General features: G+C 44.8%; 1 protein-coding gene across 2 annotated transcripts in view; it reads right to left on the bottom strand.

The window, feature by feature from the left end:
* Nucleotides 1-22,596, bottom strand: part of UXS1 (UDP-glucuronate decarboxylase 1) — a 130,035-nt gene extending 107,439 nt beyond the window's left edge. Inside the window, exon 1 of one of the 2 annotated variants that reach the window (XM_028516406.2) lies at nt 22,411-22,596. In XM_028516406.2, the coding sequence (XP_028372207.1) occupies nt 22,411-22,504 (94 nt within the window). In that variant the 5' untranslated portion in view covers nt 22,505-22,596. The remainder of the gene's footprint in view (nt 1-22,410) is intronic. The other variant, XM_028516408.2, reaches the window with a different exon arrangement.
* Between the last annotated feature and the right edge of the window lie 256 nt (nt 22,597-22,852).

The following is a 22,852-nucleotide window of genomic DNA, read 5'->3' as shown; positions in this document are numbered from 1 at the left end:
AACTATTCAAAAATTGTCACAATTATTTTAGCTCGAGGGTAGCCTGGATTTGGCCAGGGTCAGTATCTCCCTGCTCAAAAAGATACCGGAATGGCTGGGTGTAATCCCCTTGTTCTTGACGGGAAAGCAGCCACCAGCCACCTATACATGATACATACCAGGGAACTAAACCTAGTCCTGGGGAGCAGAGAGGAGGAGGCAGGTCTGAACTGTGAGCATGGGCAGGGACATCTACTGGGCTCTGAAGAAAATGCTCTTGGAAGGAAAGAGTGGGGGAGGTCAAGGCCAGCAGAGGGGCCCTAAGGAGGAGATGGAGAGAAGAGACGGGACCAGGAGCCCACAGCATCAAGCTAGATGAAGAAGGTTTTCTTACCATCTCCCCAGGGGATTCTGTTAATGAGTCAAATATGGATAACATTGTTTTGCCTTTTGTAGCATTCTAAGACACCTAGTTAATGGACACCAGCAAGCACTCCAAGGTGTGATAACCGGCAGCCTGTATTTCAACACAACAGAAAGAAAGAGCAAATGGGCAAGGAAGAAGCCAGGTTGACACAAGAACGCAGAGGACAGAACTGACAGGTCCTGGAGATGGGTGGTGTATCAGGGTGAGATGAGAGGGTGGGGTGGTGCCATGGATAATGTCGGGAGATAAGAACACCAGAGATGGAGGATGGCTGAGGGAGAAATAATGGACTGGGAAAAGCATGTCCTGGGTTCAAGGCATCCTATAGTGATGCAGGTGAAAGATGTCTAACAGGCTAGTAGAAACAGAGACCTGGGAAAGCCAGCACTAGCCAGAGGTGCAGGGAGGGGACAACTGAGGCTGGCATGGTGAAGGTTCATTGACACAGGGCGCTGACTGCTGCATCCAGGTAGGTGGGCAGAGGCCATACCCCGGGGGGAATCTCATGACCAGGCCAAGGCACGGGTCCAGGAAGTGCAGCAATGCCAGTCTCTACGTGGGCCTCTCATCCTCGCTGTTTCTAATCACAAGGCCATGTTACTACCTCCATTTCACAGTCAAAGACAGCGGCCAAGAGGAGTATCATGTGACTTGCTCAGGGTCACCCAGGCCAACCATTTGCAAACGTGAGGCCTAATTTCAAGGCCTGTGTGACCTCTCCAGAGCTCCAAAGTCATCACCATCTCCAAAGAAAAAAGGCATCTTGGTTGTTTTTTTTTTTCAAAGTTGTCCTGTAAACTAACCCCCTCCCCTCAGCCTCCCAGTGTGTATGACATGTGTTCAAACTCAAACTAAGCAACATTAACTTCATGAAACCCTTGGGGAGGGGGCAGCAACAAAAAGACTATTCGAATACTGAAGATGCTTCCCATTTCAGGAGAGTAAACAGCAAATCCCACCTTCCACTCACTCAGGTCAAGAACACTTTCACTTAGAAAAGTGTTCAAAATAGAAACCCTGAACAAACACAGGGCTGCTTGAAAGGTCCAGTAACACTGAAGTGTGACGTTGCTATACTCCTTCCGCTGTGACTGTTTATTGTTCCTCTCCAGATTGTCTGAGTGTGTTAAATAAAACAAAACACTTCGTCTAAGCTATGACTAGTTTGTCTGCCAAACACTCACAGCAACTGTACAATGTCACTGTGTTTTTACACAAAAGGCAGACCCAACGTGGTGGTACTTTTCAAACCTGTCCGAAAACTCTTCAACATGCCTCCCATGAAGAGATGGGGTCTCTGGGTCCTCCTTGAATCTGGAGGACTTGTGACTGTCACCACAGGAGAGAGCAGAAGTGACACTCTGTGACCTTTGGAGCTGATCATAAAACAGCAGGCACCTCTACCTCGTTGTCTCCAGGACACTGGCTCTTGGAACCCGGGCTGCTGTGGAAGTCTGACCACCTCAAGGCTGGATAACTGACCTGCAGGCACTCCAGCAGCCGGTCCTAGCCCGGCCCATCCTCAGGAGCCAGGTTTGCCATGAAGAAACCACCTGGAGTGGCTCCTCCAGGTCTACCTGTTTTGAGACTTCCCAACTGAAGTCTTAGACATCACAAAACAGAGAGCAGCCACTCTCACTTCAAATTCCTGACCCAAAGAACCCATAAGCATTATAAACTGCTTGCTGTTTTACACTACCAAGTTTTGAAGTTGTTGGTTAAGCACCAAGACTTAACCAAAACCAAAACACTGTCAGGTATATCCTTACCCCTTTAACGCACTGATGTTCAGATGTTCCGGTGGCAGTCCTCAAATCAACCCAGGACACAAGGCTAGATTCCTCCCCACCTGATGTGTTTGTTCCCTATGAAGAGCAGTGCACCCTCCTCCCATCAAAGGCACAGCTGTGCCACCTGGGTAAAAAGGATGGGTCAAGTTCTTGAGGAAATCCTACCACCCCAACCACCCGAGGCTACCTGCCTCCACCTGGACAAAACATTCAGCACCCCTAGGAAAGATGTACCCTTGCTTACCTCCAATGAACAGTGACAATTCTAGAACTGTAACAGATCAAGTATTTGACTCACCTAGATAAACTTTTAGGAAGTACAACTGAAAAGGTTTTCAAAGCAGGTAAGAATATGCACTATTCTAATAGTAAGAAAAGCATTATTAGCTGTTTAAATGGATCAGAAAGGTCAAAATTAGAAGGTATTACTGTTTTAATATATTCAAATAAGAAAGGGAGAATTGCAGAAGGAGGGAGCTCTGGTCTCCAGTCCCCATTACAAGAATGAGGTGTTAAAAGGCAGGCAGCATGATCCACCAAAGAGTAGCTGTCACTGAAGGAGAATCCCTGACTGCTCCCTAACCTGAAGAGGCCCAGCCAGGCAAGTCTGTGCTTGTCCTCACTGGTGATGCAAGATGAGAAGTGTCCCAGAGAAACAGGTGGTCTGGGGTGCCTGAGCGGGCTCCAGTAACAGGGCACCAGGTTCTTGTACCTCCCCGTGACACCAGCCCTCTCCGAGCCCTCCCCAAAGCCAGACCCCAGGGATGAGCCCAGAAGCAGACAGGACAGCAGTCCTTTCAGCTCCCTGCCCTGTAGTCCCCTGGCAGGTCTCATACTTCAGCCACAAAACTTTTAAGTGACTCACATGGTCCCATTGGCTTACCTAATAAAATCATACCGATATTCCCACAGGAAAATTTTCTGTCCCAAGATGTTCCTCTTTTTTAAAAGTGGTTAAAAATGCAAGGAATTGTGGAATTTGTAGATGACAACTAGTCCTTTTAAAAAAGTCTTTACATGTAAAAATGTCAACATTAAGTGAGAAGGAAACTTGAATGCATGTTGTATAATCAATCTTTTTAAAACTGTGCATGTTTAAAACACATGCATGTGTACTTATTCACAGAACAAAGTCTAAAAGACATGAGGTGTAACCTTTCTATATTTTTGTATTATTTTAATATTAACAACTTGCAGGAAGCAAGTCTGACATACAGTTCTGAGGTCTATGAGGATGCCCATTTTGCTTTGTGCAGCCCAGGGTGGTCAGCACCACGGCCTGCAGAGCACCGGGCCTACTAAAGCCCCAAAACCAGTGAGTTGGAAAAGCCCAGAAGAATCCTCAACTATTTACTCATCTACCATCTCAAAAACACCCACCACTCTGTTTTCAAAGCTTGGATAAGAGAAACCCCCTTCCTCAGGGACCCCAGTAGGTAGGACGGACAGATGATGGTTATTCTGACCACAGCTACACAAAGTGTGCCCTGCAGCAGTGGTGGCGGCAGCACCTGGGAACCTGTAGCATATGCATATTCTCAGGCCCCATTAGGGCTCCTGCAAAATCTCAGGAGTGGGGCCCAGCCTTTCAGGTTTTTAAAAGTGCTACATAAGGCAGATTCACCTACCACCTGAGTGAGATCCTGTACATACACAGCCCACCTTTGTTCTTCTCCCATTTTCCAATCCTCCTAAAACATGCCATGTTTTGTTACAACAGACTTAAAACAAATGTCAAAATAAGCCCTCTCTGCACACTCCCTCTAGTCGGCATCCTTGTAGACTTCCCCTTTCTCTTTGTGCTGCTCTCCCCTTCCTTCCCAGGTGGCTGACAGACCATTTTGATTCTTCCTTTAATGTGTCCCTCCAGTGCCTGTCCTCTGTCCCTGGGCCAGCCCCTCGTCCAGGCTCTGGCCACCACATGACCCAACCACCTCCACCACTGTCCTCCCATTTCTGCCATCTCCACATAGCATTACTCCCTCCCCACTGATGATTTGTCCTAGAAGCTACTATCCTAGTCATTTTCTTGATCAAGATTTCCAAGTTCTCCAAACTATTTTGATGGCCCATTCAAGTTATCAAAATATCTTGTGTATGTACCCCACATATATGTGCATGAACAACTGTATTATGTTCATTATGAAACAAAGGCAGAACATGTAAAAGGATGAGGTTAAACAGCATGTGTGTACATATGTAATTTGAAACTTCATCTTGAATTTCTCTTTGATTCAGGGTTTTTTTCTTTTTAAGGAAATTTGCTAATTTCTAACTACTTGTGTTTAGTGTTTTAAAACATTTTATGGCTTCCTTACTCCCACATACATAAGTTTGGGAATGAATGAATGAATATATATATATTTCCCCCCCATAGGGTACCCTCTCCCCTAACCCTAACCCTACCCCACCTGCTTCTACTCCTCCATCACCTGCAGTAACCAGGCAGCACAGTTCTGAGCACACCCATCCCTCTCCAGCCTTCCCAACCCATTGAATGCCTTGGGGCTTCTTATATCCTATTTGTGCTTCCTGACTATGAAATAAACATCAGCTGACCATGGAGGGTCCCATCTCTAATGGAAAGCATGGATGGCAGTGCTGATATAAGCCTTGCTCAGTGCCAGGTCTCTATGAGATGAACTGGGCACATTTAGGAGCAAGGATTCCATGTTCCATGTGCTCCACACAGTAAAGCCCTGGCACCATCATTGTAGCCAGTTTTCTCTCCTCCTAAGGTGTCTAGTGCTCCCTCCCTCAGCTCTCCCAGGCACCAGGCACCCAGCCCAGGGGGAATGGCCTCTCCACATAAACAGGACACCCCAGGGACACTTCCTACTGCTCCTTCAGCCTCATCTCCCATGACTCACTGCCCCTCTTGGTCTTCCCTGCCCCCCAACACTGAACCTCACCTGATGTCTGAGTGCACCTCCCATGCTCCATCTTCAAACCCTGGCCCTGGCCCTCCCCTTTGCACGGAGGTCCTTCCCCTCCTTACCTCTCACAGTCAGCTAGCTCTGTCCTATCACCTGCATGGGCCTTGCTCTCCCTCAGATGCCCTGTCTGACCCTCAGTATCACTACACAGCCTGCACCTGCTTCTGTCTCCACCTGCTTCTGTCTCTTCACACCGAGATCAGAATCCCTGTCCCACCTTACCTGTATCTACTCTGCAAGATAAACACAGCCACAGAATGAAAATCGTAATAAAACTTCCCCACAACTGACCTTGGGAACCCAAGACAGTCTTTAAAACTTAAAAGGTAAAGCTTTAAAATTCTAAATACTGAGTTATATCCTTAAAGAGTTTCACTCTTACTCCAGAAAGCTGTAAGAACAACAGTCTGAAGGAAAAACACTCTCCCGCTAGAGGTCCTCATCCAGGCAGAGCCTACCTCTCACTGGACATGGAATGAAAACCATCTACCACTGAGTCCCATGCAACCAGTTAGATGAATGAGGTAGATCTCTGCATTCAAAGACTGTCTCCATATATGAAGTAAAAAAGCAAATCACAGAACAATCAATGGTATAAAATCACTTACATTTCAAAAGAGCCAAAATATGTAATACTTTATAAACCCATAATGCAAAGGAAACTACAGTACCTAGATGACTCATACTTACAGACTAGCAGCCACCAGCAACCAATGGGAAGGCAAACAGGGTAAGCAAGAAGGGGGAAGAGACAGGAGAGAGAGCTTCCAAATGTTTCCATATTGTTGGGATGTTGAAATTATGAATTACAACTAAGCCTCCAAAAGACATAAAATATCAATACCCCTTGCACCTTATTATCCAAACTGAAAACTACCCTTAACCACCAAATACAATGGTTTCCAGATTCTTCCACTCAACACAGTACATATTCAGAGGTAACAATCCTACAGAAAGCAAGCTACCTGTGTGATCTACCTTATGCAAATAATGACTGTGAGACTGTGTCTTACAGCTGGAATTAAGAGACATTCTGTCCTCAAGTCTTCACCTGAGAAAATCATGCCTATCTCCTCCCAGCAGGACACCAATAAATTTGTAAACAGGTTCCACTCAAAGATGTTCTCAAGACTCTAATGCACAGTACTACTATTTAATAAGTAAACATTCAAAAGGCTCTTAATCTGAAACACTGAACAACAGGATCAAATTTGGAGCCAAAGAGAGAGAAAAATGGCAGAGACCTCTTGAGACCCAGCACACAAACATGCACTTTCAGTCTTCGGGTTACGGTACTAGAGACAGATACAAGTGACAAGAGGAGCATTCTCCTTTCTCCCTTCCCCTCCTCCCCTGCAATTTCACAAATATCAAGAGATGCCAGTCTGATACAGTAGAAAAAGTTGCTATATAAGTTCTTTTGTATACTTTCACTTAAACACATAGAGACTCAACCTAAGAAAATGTGGTGATATTCTCTGTCAAATAAACGAATGCACCTCCTAGTTTTTAAATGAAGAACAGATTCGTGAAAGAAAAAGAGCAACCAAATCCATTCCCAGACCTTCCCAGCATCCAGGAGGGCTGCTGCCCAGAGGAGTGATGAAACCAGGGACTCAACCACCACAGCTCGGACCTCACTGTACAAGTCTGTGTCCCAGACACAGGGACCCTGACACCCAGTGCAAGCAGGAGGCGGAGGCAGTGTGCTTCCAGCCCCAACACAGAGCAGGCCACCCAAACATTTGCTGCTGCCCAGTCAATGAATTTGCTGGGAACTGCCGACAGCCACAGCTCTGCTGCAAACACTTCCTTTTCAGCTACTTCAATGAACACCACAGACTCAGTTTGACAATGGTGGGTGAACCTATTTTTAGAATGCCTAAGGCAAAGCAAGCCAAGAAAAAAAGTTTAAAAACAAAAAAAATAACCCTAGCTAAGAAGAAAAAGTAAATCCAGGCTCCTCACCACAACTTCCATTCTTTTCTGTTTTTTCATTAGTTTATTGTTGACATTATTACAGATCTCCCAATTTTCCCCCCTTTGCCCACTTCCACCCATCTCCGCCCACCCCTCTTCCCTCCAGTAGTCCCCACACTGTCTGTCTGTGTTATGCATATATGTTCTTTGGCTAATCCCTTCACCTTCTTTCATCCAATCCCCATCATTTTCCCTGCCTTTGACACCTGTCAATCAGTTCCCTGTATTCATGCCTCTGTTCCTGTTTTGTTCATCAGTTTATTCACCACAACTTCTAAATGGAGAGAGAAGCAAGCCATTGTGTAACCAAACCCAGAATGTGAAAGTAGGACATAAAAGGTAAAGTTATATTAACTTTCTTTGGAAAGTGGAACATCATGATTAAAAACAAGATGAGAAAAAACGTGTACATGTAAGGATTCATGCAAAAGGCAAAGGAAAAACTTTTTAAAAACAGAGTACAACTTTGGAGCTAATTTTGCAGTATGCTGTTGAAAAGCATTTTGTTCATAATATATTTGCTATTGGATCTTTATTTAGAATGCTAAAAGAAACTTCATAGAAATGAACTTCACAAAAAATGTACAAAACCTATGTGGAAGAAATTACAAAACATGACTGATGCCAAAAAGAAAAGATCTGACTAAATGAAGAGACATCATTATTTCTGTATGGGAAGGCATTTTAATGTGCTACAATTATGAGGATCGTGATTTTATTTTCTTTGCACTTCACTATCTAGTTTTTTTCACAATGAACACATTTTTCCTATTTCCAATTATTTTATAATTTTTAACTGGGAGCTTTAAAAATCTTAATGATGTTTTAAGTCCACCTTTTCCTTTCATGTTTAAAGAGGTAGAGCAGGAAACGTGGTGAGGGAGGGACCCAGAAAGGCCATCTGCAAACTGCAGTGCCCAGTGGCATGGAAAGTATGCTCACCTAAGGCCAAGAGACCCATCCACAGCATGCGACATAAGTGACCAGGGACAATGGCACTGGTGGCCTGACCATACACAGAGACAGAACCATATGCAATGGCTGAGTATTGCACATGTCAGGTCTGAAAAATGCCAGCCTTCTATCCACAGCTTTTATCGAGGATGGCAGAATCCAGGAGAGTGCAAGGACACAGGGCATGTAGGGGGTAAGAGTGAGACTGCAAGTGCAGAGAGGGTGTGCACAAGAGAGGGAAGTGAGGAAACAAGTGAGGGGGAAGGGGGGAGTGTGGGATGTGTGTGCATAAGGAGGGGAGGGAAAGAGGGGGAAAGGGGAGGAGATCTGAGTGGGAGGTACAGGAGCAGGTGGGGGAGCAAGAGAGGAATCAAATGGAGGGTGGGGTGTTCCTGCAAAGAGGGTATGAGAGCAAGAGAAAGTGAGGGAAAGGAGGCGAGTGGGGAGGGGGAAGTGGGAGAAGAGGGGCAGGGGTTACAGGTGAGATGGGGTATGAGAAGGAGCAGGTGGGAATGTGAGAAGGGGAAAGGTGAATGTGAGTGGGCAAGGGAAAAAGGGGTTGGGAATGGGAGAGACAGGGGCCTTGGGAGGCCTCTGGCGGAGCCTGGGTGGTCAGCTATGGTAGGGATGTTGCAGGGAGAGCATTAGGGTAGGACCCAGCCTTGAGTCAGGCAGATATGCAGGTGTCTGTGACAGGTGCAGGTGTTGTAGCCGGTGCAGGTGCAAAACACTCCAACCTGGAAAAACAGGGCCCTGCAGACTCAACACCCTAGCCCAGATAGGATGACACTGCTGGGCCCTAAGCATGAGCCTTCCAACCACCCAAGCTGGGGTACTGGGGCTGTGGAGACTTCAAGACAGACAAGCTGACTGCACTGTCTCCCCGTTAGCCACATCAGAGTTATCTGACATGTCCACTGAATCCCAATTTAGAACCTGCATGTTTTATTTTCTGAAAATACTATAAAAATGTTCAAATATACTAAGAATAAAATCCCCAAATCTCACCACACTAAAAAAATTTTTCACCCTGGCTGGGTGGTTCAGCTGATTGGAGTGTCATCCCATACTCTTAAAAGCTTGTGGGCTCCATCAGAATGTCAGCTGATTTCTCAAAAGAGACCTTGCAAGCAAGAAGGGGCTGGAAAGAAGTATTCCAAGTCATGAAAGGCAAGGACCTACACCCAAGATTGCTCTATCCAGCAAAGCTTTCCTTTAGAATGGAAGGGGAGATAAAGTGCTTCTCAGACAAGACCAAGTTAAAGGAGCTCATCATCACCAAGCGCTTATTATATGAAATGTTAAAGGGACTTATCTAAGAAAAAGAAGATAAAAAATATGAACAGTAAAAAAAAGACATCAAACTCACAGTTAGTAAGAACCACACCTAAAACAAAAGAAACTAAGCAAACAAATAGAACAGGAACAGAACCACAGAAATGGAGATCACATGAAGGGTTAACCACAGGGGAGTGGGAGGAGGAGAGAGTGGGAAAAGATATAGAGAATAAGTAGCATAGACAATAGGTAGAAAATAGACAGGGGGAGGGAAGAATAGTATGGGAAATGTAGGAGCTCAAGAACTTATGACACATGGACATGAACTAAAGGGGGGGAATGTGGGTGGGAGGAGGTGGGCAGGGGGAGGGGAGTGAAGAGGGAAAATGGGACAACTGTAATAGCATAATCAATAAAATATATTTTTTAAAAAAGGTTGTGGGCTCGATTTCCAGTCAAGGCATATACCTAGGTTTCGGATTCGATCCCCAGTCTGGGAGCATACAGGAGCAAACCAATCAATGTTTCTCTCTCTCTGTCTCCCTCTCTAAAACCAATGAACACATCCTTGGGTGAGGATTAAAAACATAACATGTTTTTCATTTTCTAGGAAATTCAGGCTCATTCTGAAAATGACTACTATGAAGGGGTTAAAGTATTTTCTTTTGTTGCTTTACTTCACTTATTTACTTTGGTTACAGCAATAAAAAGCTAAATCAAGAAGTCAAAAAAACTTGGCTGGTGCTGGTGTGGCTCAGCGGATTGAGTGTCAGCCTGAGAACCAGAAGGTCACCAGCAGTTCAATTCCCAATCAGGGCACATGTCTGGGTTGCAGGCCAGGCCCCTAATAGGAGGCATGTGAGAGGCAACCACATATTGACGTTTCTCTCCCTCTCTTCCTCCTTCCCTTCCCCTCTGTCTAAAAATAAATAAATAAAATCTTTCAAAAAAAAAAAAAGAAGTCAAAGAAACTGATGAATTAACTTGGTATTTAGTTCTTGTCTTATACGTGAAGGGGAGATAAAAAAAGACCTTGGCCAATCCTCTGAGAAGCACACCTTCTACTGCTCTTCCTGCCTGAGAACAGTGCCTCCACTGCAGGTTACTTTTACAACACTCACACCTGGAACCATCTTTCTTCTCTGGTGGCTCATCAACTGAAGCTATCACCTATTTAAAGAAATTCTTTTAATTCCTCATAGCATTTTTTAAAAAGTATTACTACCTGCAAGGTATGAGAGCATAGTATTTTTATTTTACAAGTGAAAAAATGGAACAGCAAAGTTAGACAACTTATCCAAAGTTATTCTCATCGAACATTTACTAATATCACTGAATAAAGTTTACGTCAGGTCAGTCTTCAAGTTCTGCCTTTAAGGACCCAGAGAATCCTGCTCCTTGCACCTTGTCACCTCCATGCCTGTGGTCATGCTGGCACCTCTGCCTTCACCTCCACCATCCAAACCCTACCCATCCTCTGCATACCAACCCCAGGCCTGAGGGCCTCCCCATTCTTCACAGTTCCTGGTCTTATTTCTCTCATTGAATATTTTGACCAGTCTCTTTAAAACTACATGGGGAAATAGGAAACCCATTGAAGATAAAAATTCCCAAGTCCTAAAATCTATTTCTAGTCTCAGAACACTTCTGACACCAAATGTGTGGCCTTTCCACACCAACAATCAATCTCTCCAACTCTCTAGACACCAACTGGGTATTCAACAATTCAATCCAGTTCTGGCACAGCCTGGAATTAGCATCACACCCTATAGGTTAAGTGCTCAGTCCTACAAGACTGCCCCCATCTCAGACTCCAATCACAAGTCTCAGGGACTCCTATGCTTCTGACAAATTAGCTATACAACAGGGATTTCCACCACTCCCTCCCTGAGCTCAACAATTTGCTAGGAAAACAGTTTCATTAAAACACCACCTTATTGTAAGGTTACAACTCAGGAACAGCCAAATGGAAGAGATGCATAGGGCAACATATGGGGAAGGGCCTGGGACTCCATGCCCTTGAGACGGCACAGGAACTAGCACCAGGAAGCCAAGCAAAGAGCAGAAGGTCAGAAGGAACTCAGGATAAGCTGACAGCAAAAATGTCACCAGCCCTACAATCCCTACTCAAAACAACAGAGGTTGCTGATTTTGTCCCCTTCTAACTACCTGCCTAAACTACTGACCCACATGTGCTGTTGATCAGGGTGTGACGCTGTCTTACCCTCCCAGGGTGGAGGTAGTGAGCAGTCGGCCACCTTGCCCCTACAGCTCAGGCACCAAAGTAGTTACCAGGCAACGGGGTTGGGGAAAGAAGTCACCAAGGCCTGAAATGGAAAATTCCAAAAACCCTTTCCCAAAAAGCCTGCCTTTTGTACAAGCCCACTTTGTCCCCAGCTTGTAGAAGCAGCCAACCAGAGGCAGCCCCTGAGTCAGTTCAGAGGAACGTCCTCTCCTCTGTGCTGCCTCCCTTGTGCTCAAGCATAAGCTTCATAAAATCTGTCTCAAAATTTCTCAGGGGTTTCCCCTTGATCTCTATCTTGGGGAACCCAAGAACCCTAACACCAGTAACACCCTCTCCAGGTGCACCACCTTCACAGTACCTCTACATATTTACCGAGCAGGAAGCTCAATAAAATCTCATTGCTCCAGAGTTTATAATGCTCAATGCTCAATATCCAGTCCCCCCTCACACCCCAATCCTCTTCCAGAAGGTCCCTGGGTGGGGCAGAAAGTGCCAACCCTCTTAAGCACAAGTTTGGTCTCTCTGGTGATCAGCCCCATCCTGAGACTATCCAGGGGCCCCACCCTAAATCACTTTATTGGCGTAAACTCAGGTATGACCAAAATGGGGCTCTTATGAATTAACACAGCTGTTCCCAACCCAAGTTTTAAAAATTCTGTGCGAGGAACAGGAGACAAAGACCAAAGATATCTTTCCTGTATACCACACCAGGCATGAGCAAATAGTTGCAATTTATTTCACAAAGGGCAGTTAACACCCCAATATATAAAGCATTCTTAAAAATAAGGAAAAAAGAAGATGAAAAACTCAATTGAAAAATGGGCAAAAGCATGAATGAAGCAGGAGACAGCATAGGAAGAACTCTGAGACTGCAATACTGTCACTGGCCAGCATTTATCACCCTGGTGGCCAGGAAACACCTTTTACCAATTAGGTAGAATAAAGAGTAAACCGAGGCAGGGAGGAGGAAGGAGACAAGTCTCACATGCTAAGTCAGCAGTCCTAAGTCTGGTCTGATAATATCGCCAGGTGTTCCAATATCACAAGAAACACTATATTAGCAAGAAAGAGCCCATAACTCGAGTTTGGTTAATTGCCTACCTCTGGTCACTATCTATCTGTCTTACAAGGGAGTCCCTGATGCTTACAGAAAGAGCCCATAAATAACTTTGGAAATTGCCCCAAAATTTAATTAACTGCCTCCTGTCACATATTTGTTTTATAACAGGATGACCAAATGGGGTCTGGAGCAAGATAAGAATTCGGGCAGACAGGCCCCCATTCATCCCTAAATTTGGGTAGTCACATTCCCCCAGGAAAGCTGGTGCCACATTTACCCATTAATCAATATGTAACTTTTTCCCTCCTATCCCACCAACTATATAAGTCCTGAGAACAAAGGACTCGCTTTCACTCTCTCGGGGGCTCAGGGGGCTCTTGGCTCTCGGGCCACAGGGCCTCTGGCCACCCAGCCTTAGGCTGCCCAGGGGCTTGCCACCCTGGTCTCCAGCCTCTCTTGCTTTTCTCACCCTGCTTTGCTCTGAAACTTTGCCTTTCACCCCCTACTCTACCCAGTCTTGTTCTCTTCCATGGAAGTGAGCCACTAATAAACTGATTACATACTACTAGATTTGCTGATATGTAATTCTTTACATGCGTCAGCAAGAAGAACCAGGTCTCTCCCGTCAACATGACCAGTACTCAGAAAAAGACAAAATAACAGTCCTTAAACATTTGAAAAAAAAGCTCAAGGACATTCAGTAAAAGAAACACATGTTAAAGCAAGGAGACAGCATTTTCAGATTGGTAAAAAGTCTGACATTTGTCAATGCAGTGTGCTGAGCATCAGAGAGGAAACAGCTGTTCTGCATTGCTGGTGGGAGCACCTGCACAAGCTTATCCACTGCAGCACTATTTGTAATAGCAAAATATTTCAAGGAACTTAAATGCCTTCCATGGGAGACTGGTCAAACAAACTGCAGTGCACACATGCACAGGAATATTATGCAACTGTAGAACAGAACAAAGGTGATCTCTATACACTGATGTGGAGTGCTTTCCAGGAAATACTGAGAGCAGTAAAGAAAAAAAGAGGCAAAACAGTCTAGATAGTATGCTACCTTTGGGCTAAAAAGGAAAAAAATATATACGAACTATACACACAGACTAATGCCTATATTTGCTAAAAGAAACAGAATTGATAAAAGCAGACCAACAAAAATAGGAACAGGGTAGAGAAACTAGAGATTACAGTCTAACTTTAATATAGTCTAACTTTTGACACCTCGTAGATATTGCAGGTTTGGCTCCAGACCACCAGAGTAAAACAAGTATCACAATTAAATGAGTAGTCATCTTTGCAGCTGCCAGAGGGTCTTGCCTCCAGTTTGTAAAAAACCAAACACCTGTGAAGCACAAGAAAGAGAAGCCAACAAAATGAGGTGTGCCTATAAATGGCTGACACACAGTAACAATCACAAAGAAAAAAGCAAATCCTGAAACTGAACACAAACAGAAAAAATGAACCTAACTGGTAAAAGGCATAGAAAAAAATTATTTCAAACAGCTTTTGAACACAACACTTTAAACTGCACATCCTTAGTGGGACATATTCTAAGGACAAAAACAGTACAAAGAAATACCAAATTTTCTTCAGATTGTTGTTATTGATTCAGTAATTCTGAAACTGTTTTCACTGTATGGTAGTACAGAGTAAATGGGTCTTTACTGCTGTTAGAAACAAGATTTTCATTGTGAGGAAAAGGAAATAGGAACATAGGATGAGAAAAGATAAGGAAGAAAGCTGCTGTGTTAAGATTTAAATTGGGGGTATCAGCATAAAATCATGATTGGAAAAAGTATTTTCATTTCCTGGCCCTGTCGCTGAAAGAGCTATGGCTCCTCAATACAGCAAAGGGCACACTAATGCTAATACCTGATTCCTATACAGCATTCAGCACTGGAAAGGAAACACGGCTCCTTGGACAAATGGTGGATTCTAGATTTGGGGTGTGGAAAGAACAAGATGAGCCTGAAGCATATGGAAATCAAAAGAAGTCCTCAAAGACTAAGATTCCCGAGTGATTTAAAAAAAGAGGGGGGTATAAACTGATTGGTGGCCACTTAATTCTAATTCCTAGACCTGTGACTATGACCTTACTTGGAAAAAATGTCTCTACAGGTGTAACTAATTACTGAAATTCTGTGGCACATCAAAAATATATATTTTTTGCAGATCTGACAAAAATATAGGTATAATTCTGATTCATTCACACCATACAGCTATTATTATGTCAGCTGTTGTCATTTTTCATTGGACAATTTAAGGAAAAAGAGATCAGAACCCCTGACTAGTCAGGTGTCTCATGTTTTAAAAATTCTTGCGGCACACTGGTTGAAAATGACTATCCTAGATTATTCAGTTGGGCCCTAAATCCAGTGACAAGTGTCCTTATAAGGGATGAAGGGGAGATGTGATGGAAGAAGAGGACACACTGTGACCCACAGAGGCAGAGACTGAAATGATGCACCCACAGCCAAAACAGTGGGAGCCTCCATGGAGCCTGAGGAAGGAGAATGGCCCTGTGAACACCTTGATTTCAGACGTCTGGCCTCCAGAACTCTGAGAGATTTCTCCTTTTAATGCCATTTAGTTTGTGGCATTAAACTAAGTTTGTGGCATTTTGTTACAACAGCCATAGGAAACGAATACAGAGAGTGAAAGAAGAGAGAGGGCAAGTTATTCTTTTCTTTTCAGAAGAACACTAGTCAACACAGAAGGATTTACAGAATTAGAAAATCACCATTTTGAAATTCCCAATATAAAAACTCATCCAGGCAAGGGCTGTCCATGAACACTAGACGCACCCGCCAGGGAACTACAGGTGTCCCTAAGGTCTCTAAGAATCACCCTCCGGGGCCTGCGTACTGGGGAAAACATGCCTTTAAAATGGAGTGATGTGGTGGCCCTTCCAGGCGCTGAGGTAATGCCAGTCAACAAGCATTATCATAAAAAATGTTTAAGTGGTTTTAATCATAAGAAAACAAATAAATACATCCAGAATGTGGGTCATTTTGCAGCACAACTGGCCTGGGCTTTTTTTAAAAGGTAAATGCCATGAGAAACAAGAGAGACCCAGTCAAATGCAATGTCCAAACTTTGACTGGATCCTTAGAAACAAAAACAGAATAGGCTATAAAAGATATTTATAATACATCTGGGGGAAATTGGAATATAGGCTGTATATTAGATGATATTTATGTGAATTTTTAGAGAATGAAAATGGTGATAAGATTATATAGAAGAATGCCTTCAGTTTTAGGAGGTTACAGTAAAGTATTTAAAAGTGAAGTATTATTATGTCTGCGACTTTCAAACATTTCAACAAAAAGAGTATAAAACAGTGAAAAAAACAAATGTGGAAAAAAAACAGAAGTGGTAAATCTAGGCAGAGGACTGCTTGGGTGTTTGCTGAATAGCTCTTTTAGTAGAAGTGGAAAATAGGTATGGAAATTCTTAAAATAAAACGTTGAGGGTTCAAAACAATTTTTAGGTTGCCCCTCCCTGGCCCCCAGAGAGGGAAGGGAGGACGATCCCAGGTTCTGACATACAGGTCTGAGGAGGAGCCTGCATTATTTCCCCGGCTGAGTCTTATACTCAGGCCAGTCCTGTAGTTTGCTTGCTCTTCCCCGTCTTTCCCCTGAAGTCTGCTGGCATTGGGATGGTGTCTGACTCGCTGTGTCTCCTCCCTCGCAGCAGGCCTGTAAACATTCACTGAGTGAGTTTTGAAGGGACTGATTAGATTGCAAAACTACTCCAATAAAAGTCCCAACTCAGAAGTTCGTTTGAAGTCTGCTACCATAAATGCAAAACTAACACACATAACATGCTTCTATATGGTTTTCAGGATTTAATTTCATGTCTCTTCTGAAACTGTCAGTGGAATAACACCAACATGTATAGAAGAGTACCACAAATGCAATGTCATTACAACCAAATCCATGACACACTAAAAATTAAATTGGTACTACTAGATGTCACAACTCTAGTTCTCAAGATGTTAAGATAAAAAGATAACAACTCAGTGTCCCAGGTTCGATTCCCAGTCAGTGCACATGCCTGGGTTGCAGGCCACGGGCCCCCAGCAACCGCACATTGATGTTTTTCTCTCCCTCTTTCTTCCTCCCTTCCCTCTCTAAAAATAAATAAATAAATAAATAATTTCTAAAAAAGATAATGACTCCTAACCTCCACTAAAATGTCAGAAAATAATTTTTTTCTGTTCTTGTTGTTTAAGGTACACACCTACATGGACAGAAAAGAGGGGACCAAAGTGTTGCTGGAGGATGAAAAGAGGATTGCTGAAGGCAGAAGAATTAAGATAACAAGAGGCCAGCAGTGGGAAAGGCCAAGTTATACCTTAGAACAGCAATGTCCAACCGGTGTGCTGTGAGAATCTTTAAAACATGCAGTACCTGACTATTTAGTCAGGGCACTGACCTCTTTTCCCTTAGATTGTCAAATAAAAAAATGACAACAGCCAACACAACAATAGCCTGCTGGTGTGAACAAATCAAGATATACCTATTACTGTCAGATCGGCAAAAAATATATTTTTTGGTGTACCGCAGAATTTTGGTAATTAGTTCATATGTGCCATGAAATAAAAAAGATTGAAAATCGCTGCCTTAGAAAGGTTGAGAATGATCACGCCTGGTGCACTTGGACATGGGGTGACAGGTAGCTAAGATAGAAAGTTTAACTTTCAAATCTATCTAAACAGCACTCTGACTACCAGCTCCCCTCCCTGCTTTGGCAGAAGATGGGCAGTTCCATCTCTGGATGGGCAGTTCCATCCCTGGAAAGGGCAGAATAGGTGTCTGAGACTGGGAGGGAGCCCCAAGTCCAACTGGGATGATAATCAAGGTTCTTTAGCCCACTCCCCACTGGGGGCTCCCAGACTGCAGGCAGTCAGGCCTCCCTTTTCATCAGGGGCAGGGAAGAGCCTTGTCACAACAGCTCAGAGGACAGTCCCAACTGAGGTTGTGAGGCTCCACCAGAAAGTGACATGGCTTACAGCTCAGGGGTCCCCATCTGCCCAAGTCCCCAAGTTCACCAGAAAGCTAAGAAGTTTCTCAAACTAGAAAGGGAGAAGCAACCTGGGGGAAAGAAACTCTTCAATGAGAAGAAAATTGAACAAATAAAACTAACATGAAGAGAATTCAAACATTAAACAAAGACCATATTTTTTTAATTTTTAAAAAAATTCAGAAATAAAAAATAAGTCTTAAAAGTGAAAAACGATAGCAAAAATAAACTTTTTAAAATCACTAGAAAAGTTAGAATACAAAGATAAGAAAATTTCCTAAAAGCAGAGCAAAACTTTAAAACGGGGAGAAAATTGGAAATTAAAGGACTAGACCAGGCAATTCTAATAAGCATAATATCCCAGAAAAAGAACAGAAAAAATGTAGGGAAGGAAATAACTAACCAGAGTAATTCAAGAAAACTTCCAGAGCTTATGAATTCGAGTTTCTGGATTGCAAGGGCTCAAAAGTACCCCACACCCAGCCAGAGCACAAGGTGGGTTATCAGCGCAAGCTTTGCTGAACTGCAGCACCCACCAACTCTTTAGAGTCTTAGAACAGCAAACCCGTATTCTTCAGGGTCATTTCACTCTAAGGGAGTCAGGGCAAGGGGACTCTGCACACCCAGCACTGCATCTGGAACACTGTAGAAACCTACCTTCTCAACTAACCTCTGGGCCCAGAAGTGAAGTGGGCACTCCCTCAGGACCCAGGGAACTGTGATTAGTGAGGCCAACAAATTCCAGGAGTGAGGAAAGGCTCGGGAGCAGAGAGCTGGAAATGTGTGGTGAATGTGAATACTACAGCAAAAAGACCCTGCAATCTTGAAGAAAAAAATGCTAATCACACAGAAAGGGACCAGCCTGAAACTCCTCATCAACACTAGAAGCCAGAAAGGAACAAAACAATGCCTGAGACATTGTGAGGGAACCCTTTTCTAGAATTCTACATTATTAATCTATGAACTAAATGTGAAGACAGGAAAGATACTCATGGACAGTCTCCAAACACTCCTCCTGTGCACAACTGTGTGAAATAAGAAAGAGGAAATGAGGAGACAGGACATGAGTGATGGCAGAGCCGGTCTGAAGGCTGGGGCCTTTCTTCAGGAAGAAGCCCTGACGCTTCTGTGCCTCCTTCAAGAAGACACGGGCAACCAACAAAGTGTTTAGAGTTGAATCAGTAACAGTACCTCAAAAACAAAGTACATTTTTTAAAAAAGCCAATTATTAGCTCCAAGGAAAGCAAAAATATACAACACGGCTCACTATGAATGGCATTTAGTCACACACAAGAATACTAAATGGTGATCTCCCCAAAATTCCACAAGACCTATTGGGGGGGATAATGGTACACAGGTAAGAGAATACACAATCACCATCCAAAAAAGAAAGGCACTAGGTAACATATAACTACAAATGAAATTCAAGAGGTAGATCATTCCATGGCACAAAGACAAATACCAAAATAATCAGCTAGAAGAAATCAAGTGCTTACTTCAGGGGAGGAGAAAATAGTGGCAGGGGACACTGTTTTACCTAACAACTCTTGCAGAGGCTATTTGACTTTTTAAACTCTAACTATGTACATGTTAAAAAATACTAAGGGTAACTGGAGCTGAGTCTCTGTCAAGCAAGCCACTTGGTAGGTGGGCCAGATTTTCAAACAATCAGACCTCAGAGCTCCTCTAATGACCTAATAGAACATGTAAGACACAATCTCTGTCCTGAAGGATTGGTAGTTTTATTGAAAAGAAAGCATATGCATGGAAAAGAACTCACGTGCAACGCAAGTTGACATAGGCTAAACACCCTAAGCATGGTACAGAAGAGTTATGTCGTAAGAAGGAAGCCCAGGCCCCAGGAAGCATAAAATACTGAGGAAGAGGAGGCAAGAGAGAAGAGGGTGAGTGAGAAAAACTAGTAGAGCCTGAGAGAGAAGCAGGGAGAGCATTTCTTTAAAGGGAACTGGCCAACAATGACAGTGTATGTAATTCAGGAGTATGGACAGTTTTTTGTCAACACAGGTAAGATTCTACTCATAATGGGGGAGGCAAGATTATTAATAAGGGAAAATAGACACTAAAAATCATAGAAGTCATTGCTAACTTACATTTTCAGTATCCTCGGACACTATCAGAAGCCCTGTAACATTTTTCCAGCAAAGAGTCTCAGATTTACCATCCCTTCTCATTAGTAACACTGCCTTTGCCCTAGCCTTTAATGCCTCACAACTAAAACCGCCCACTTCACAATCTGGCGCAGACCTCTCCCAGGCCTGCCTGCTGTCTGGTGAGGCAGTCTCACCGCTATACTTCATTTGCACATTCCAAAGACACTGCCCTTCTTTGCAGTCCCAGAACACTCCCTGCTCTTGGCTGCCACAGGGCCTCTGGCACATGCTGTTCCTCCTATAACACATCCCTCCTCTACCTCCCTATTAATTCCTACATATCCTTCAATTCTCAGCTCAAGCCTCAGTTCCTTGTGGAAACAATTGTCCCTGGTTGCTCTAACTCAGGAGCCTCTACCATAAACTCTTATGCATCCTTTCCTTCTACCAGTTTATAATTTAACCCTCATTTGGGTGATATCTAATTAATGACCACCGCACCCTGTAGTCCAGTCCTTCTCAAAGTGGGTCCCCACAGCACCAGATTCCCAGGTGAAGCTTTTAGAAATGCAAATTGTCAGGCCACACCCTAGACCAAGGGTGTCAAACTCATTTTCATGGGGGGTGTGTGTGTGTGTGGGAGGGGGGGGGCATCAGCTTTGTGGTTGCCTTCAAAGGGCCAAATGTAATTTCAACTCCTTAACAGTTAAGGAGTGGTTACATTTATACAGTCCTAAAATTATTTCAGCCCTTTGAAGGCAATTGCAAGGCCCATGTGGCCCCCAGTGAAAATGAGTTTGACACCCCTGCCCTAGACCTACTGAATCAGAAACTTGAGGTAGGAGGCAGCAACCTGAGTTTTGCAAACCCTCCAGGTGAGTTTGAGACCCACTGCCCTAGACTCCATGACTGCAAAGCCTAAGTGTTTTGCACTCTGTGGTGTCCCCTGACACCAAGCGCAGCAGTAAGGAGTTGGTAGGATTTCCTGGTTGAATGAATGGTGAATACCTTTCCATGTCTCTCCTGGGTCCCCTACCTTATTAATTCTACACCCCTCTATCTAACTTTACAAACCTCCACAATCAACAGGAACATGCTGCAGACCTAGTCTCTAGGTCCCAGCTCCCCAGCCTTTCCAGGTTCAAAACTTGGGTCTCCAATAGTTTTTCATCTGTGTGATAGTCCATAAATTTTCCTAATTTCTCTTGGCTTTAATTTCCTCAACTCTAAAATGGGAATAAATAATTAGTACCTACTTCCTAGGACAGTTGAGATAATCAAATGTGACAATGAAAGAGGCTCATACCTGCACATACATGGTAAGCACTAAGCAAATTTTGGTAATGTTATTGTCAATAATAATAATAATTATGCAACTTTAAGTGGTCTTTCCCCTGAGTCTCAGCTTTCTTACTTAAAATTGACCACACACACTTCCTCCTTCCAAAACTACTCACACCTAACATCCTCCGACAGCATGAAACCTGGCCTAGCAACCAGAAGCCCTACTAGAGCTTCCTCAACTCCACCTCCTGGAATAGCTGGACTTCGGTAAACAAGCTGGATCTTAATCACAAGTCTTCTTAGTGCTCAACCTAAGTCACTTTCCGGAGTCTCCTCTCACCTCCAGAATCAGAGCTTTATAACTTGACCAGTTAAGCAGCTGGTTTCATTTTAGTGTGTGTCCGGTGGCTAGAACTCAAAGAGAGCTCACTAAGGTCTATTTCTAGTCCAGTTTTGGTACTTGGTAAAGGATTAATAGCAATAATTAAAATATACTCCCATCGAATAGATCTTAAATTTAAAATAATAATAATAACGGTTTCTGTCTCTAAGACACTGGGTCCAATACCTGCCCTATCTCGGGTGCGACCGAGAATGATGACAGTGACGAGAACCACAACACACGGAAGCGCCTGTCCACTGGGCCAGTGCGAGCCAGGAGAGCAGACTGCCCGGCCCCGAGAACCTCGAACGCCTGCACACCTGGCAGCGGCTGCTGCCCAGTGGAGGCAGGCAATACTCGCTCCCCAACAGTTACCGTAAGTGCTGAGTAATTTTCCTGCGGAGCAAACTGTCGGAACGCGGTGTATGCCAACGGCAACAGTATTTTTATCCTACTTAACCAACAAGGCACAGCGGCGCGGCGGTGGACGTTCCCAGACTGTCCCCACGCGGCACACTCCAGAATTGCCCTCTGGGACCCTTAGCAGCTCCCGGGGCGACGTGGACAACAGTTCCACGCGTCGAAGGAGGTATTTGGGGCAGTGGACTAGGGGCACGGGGTTGCCCAGGACAGCGGCAACTCCGCCGCGCTGGGCCCTGTGGTCACTGAGCTCGGGGACAAGGGCCCCTCCTCCGGGCTGCCGGGTCTCCGCGCCGGGCCTAACCGATGGAGGGTCTGCGCCCAAGTTGGCCGGCTGTTTTGCCATAAAAGTGGAAATAGGGAGAATCCGAAGCCCATGGGAAATGGCGGGAGCAGTAAGCACAGGTCCTGGAGGGAGAGGAGACGCGGCTGCAGGGCGGCCTCCGGGGCCGCACACAGCCCGCCGACCCCCACCCCACCGCCGCGACGCCCAGGAATGAATGAGGATCCGCGGCCGACCACAGGCGGTCACTCACAGGCGACGTAGGCGAGCAGCGCGATGCCCAGCAGCAGCTTCATTCTCCGGCGGTTGATGGCAGACACCAGGCGCAGCAGCGCCTTGCTCACCATCCCCGGGAGTGCGCCGGTGCAGAGCCCTGCAGCGCGGGGATCTCCCGCTGCACAATGCGCGGTGGCGGCAGCAGCGGCGGCCCAGGAGAGCCCCGCCCCCGGCCATCTGCGAGGCTCCGCCTCCGCGCGCCAGTTTCCTGCTGACAAGACCACTGCGCACGCGCGGCCCCGCCTCCCCGGTTGCCCTCCCAATGTCCCGCCCCTCCTCTTTATCTCCCCGCAGGCTCTACAGCAGCGGCTGTCACCTCGGTTTTCGAAGAATGTAGCTAGGAGGGGTGGCGGGGCGGGCGCCGCGCGTCTGGCTCCGAACTCGAGAAAGCTGCGTCCCTAGCATGAGGACGATACGGC

Source organism: Phyllostomus discolor, chromosome 6 (genome assembly GCF_004126475.2).
Source record: "Phyllostomus discolor isolate MPI-MPIP mPhyDis1 chromosome 6, mPhyDis1.pri.v3, whole genome shotgun sequence".
Classification (NCBI taxonomy): Eukaryota; Metazoa; Chordata; class Mammalia; order Chiroptera; family Phyllostomidae; genus Phyllostomus; species Phyllostomus discolor.
The sequence above is the reverse complement of the archived record's forward strand: the minus strand, read 5'-3'. Positions and strand labels throughout refer to the sequence as shown.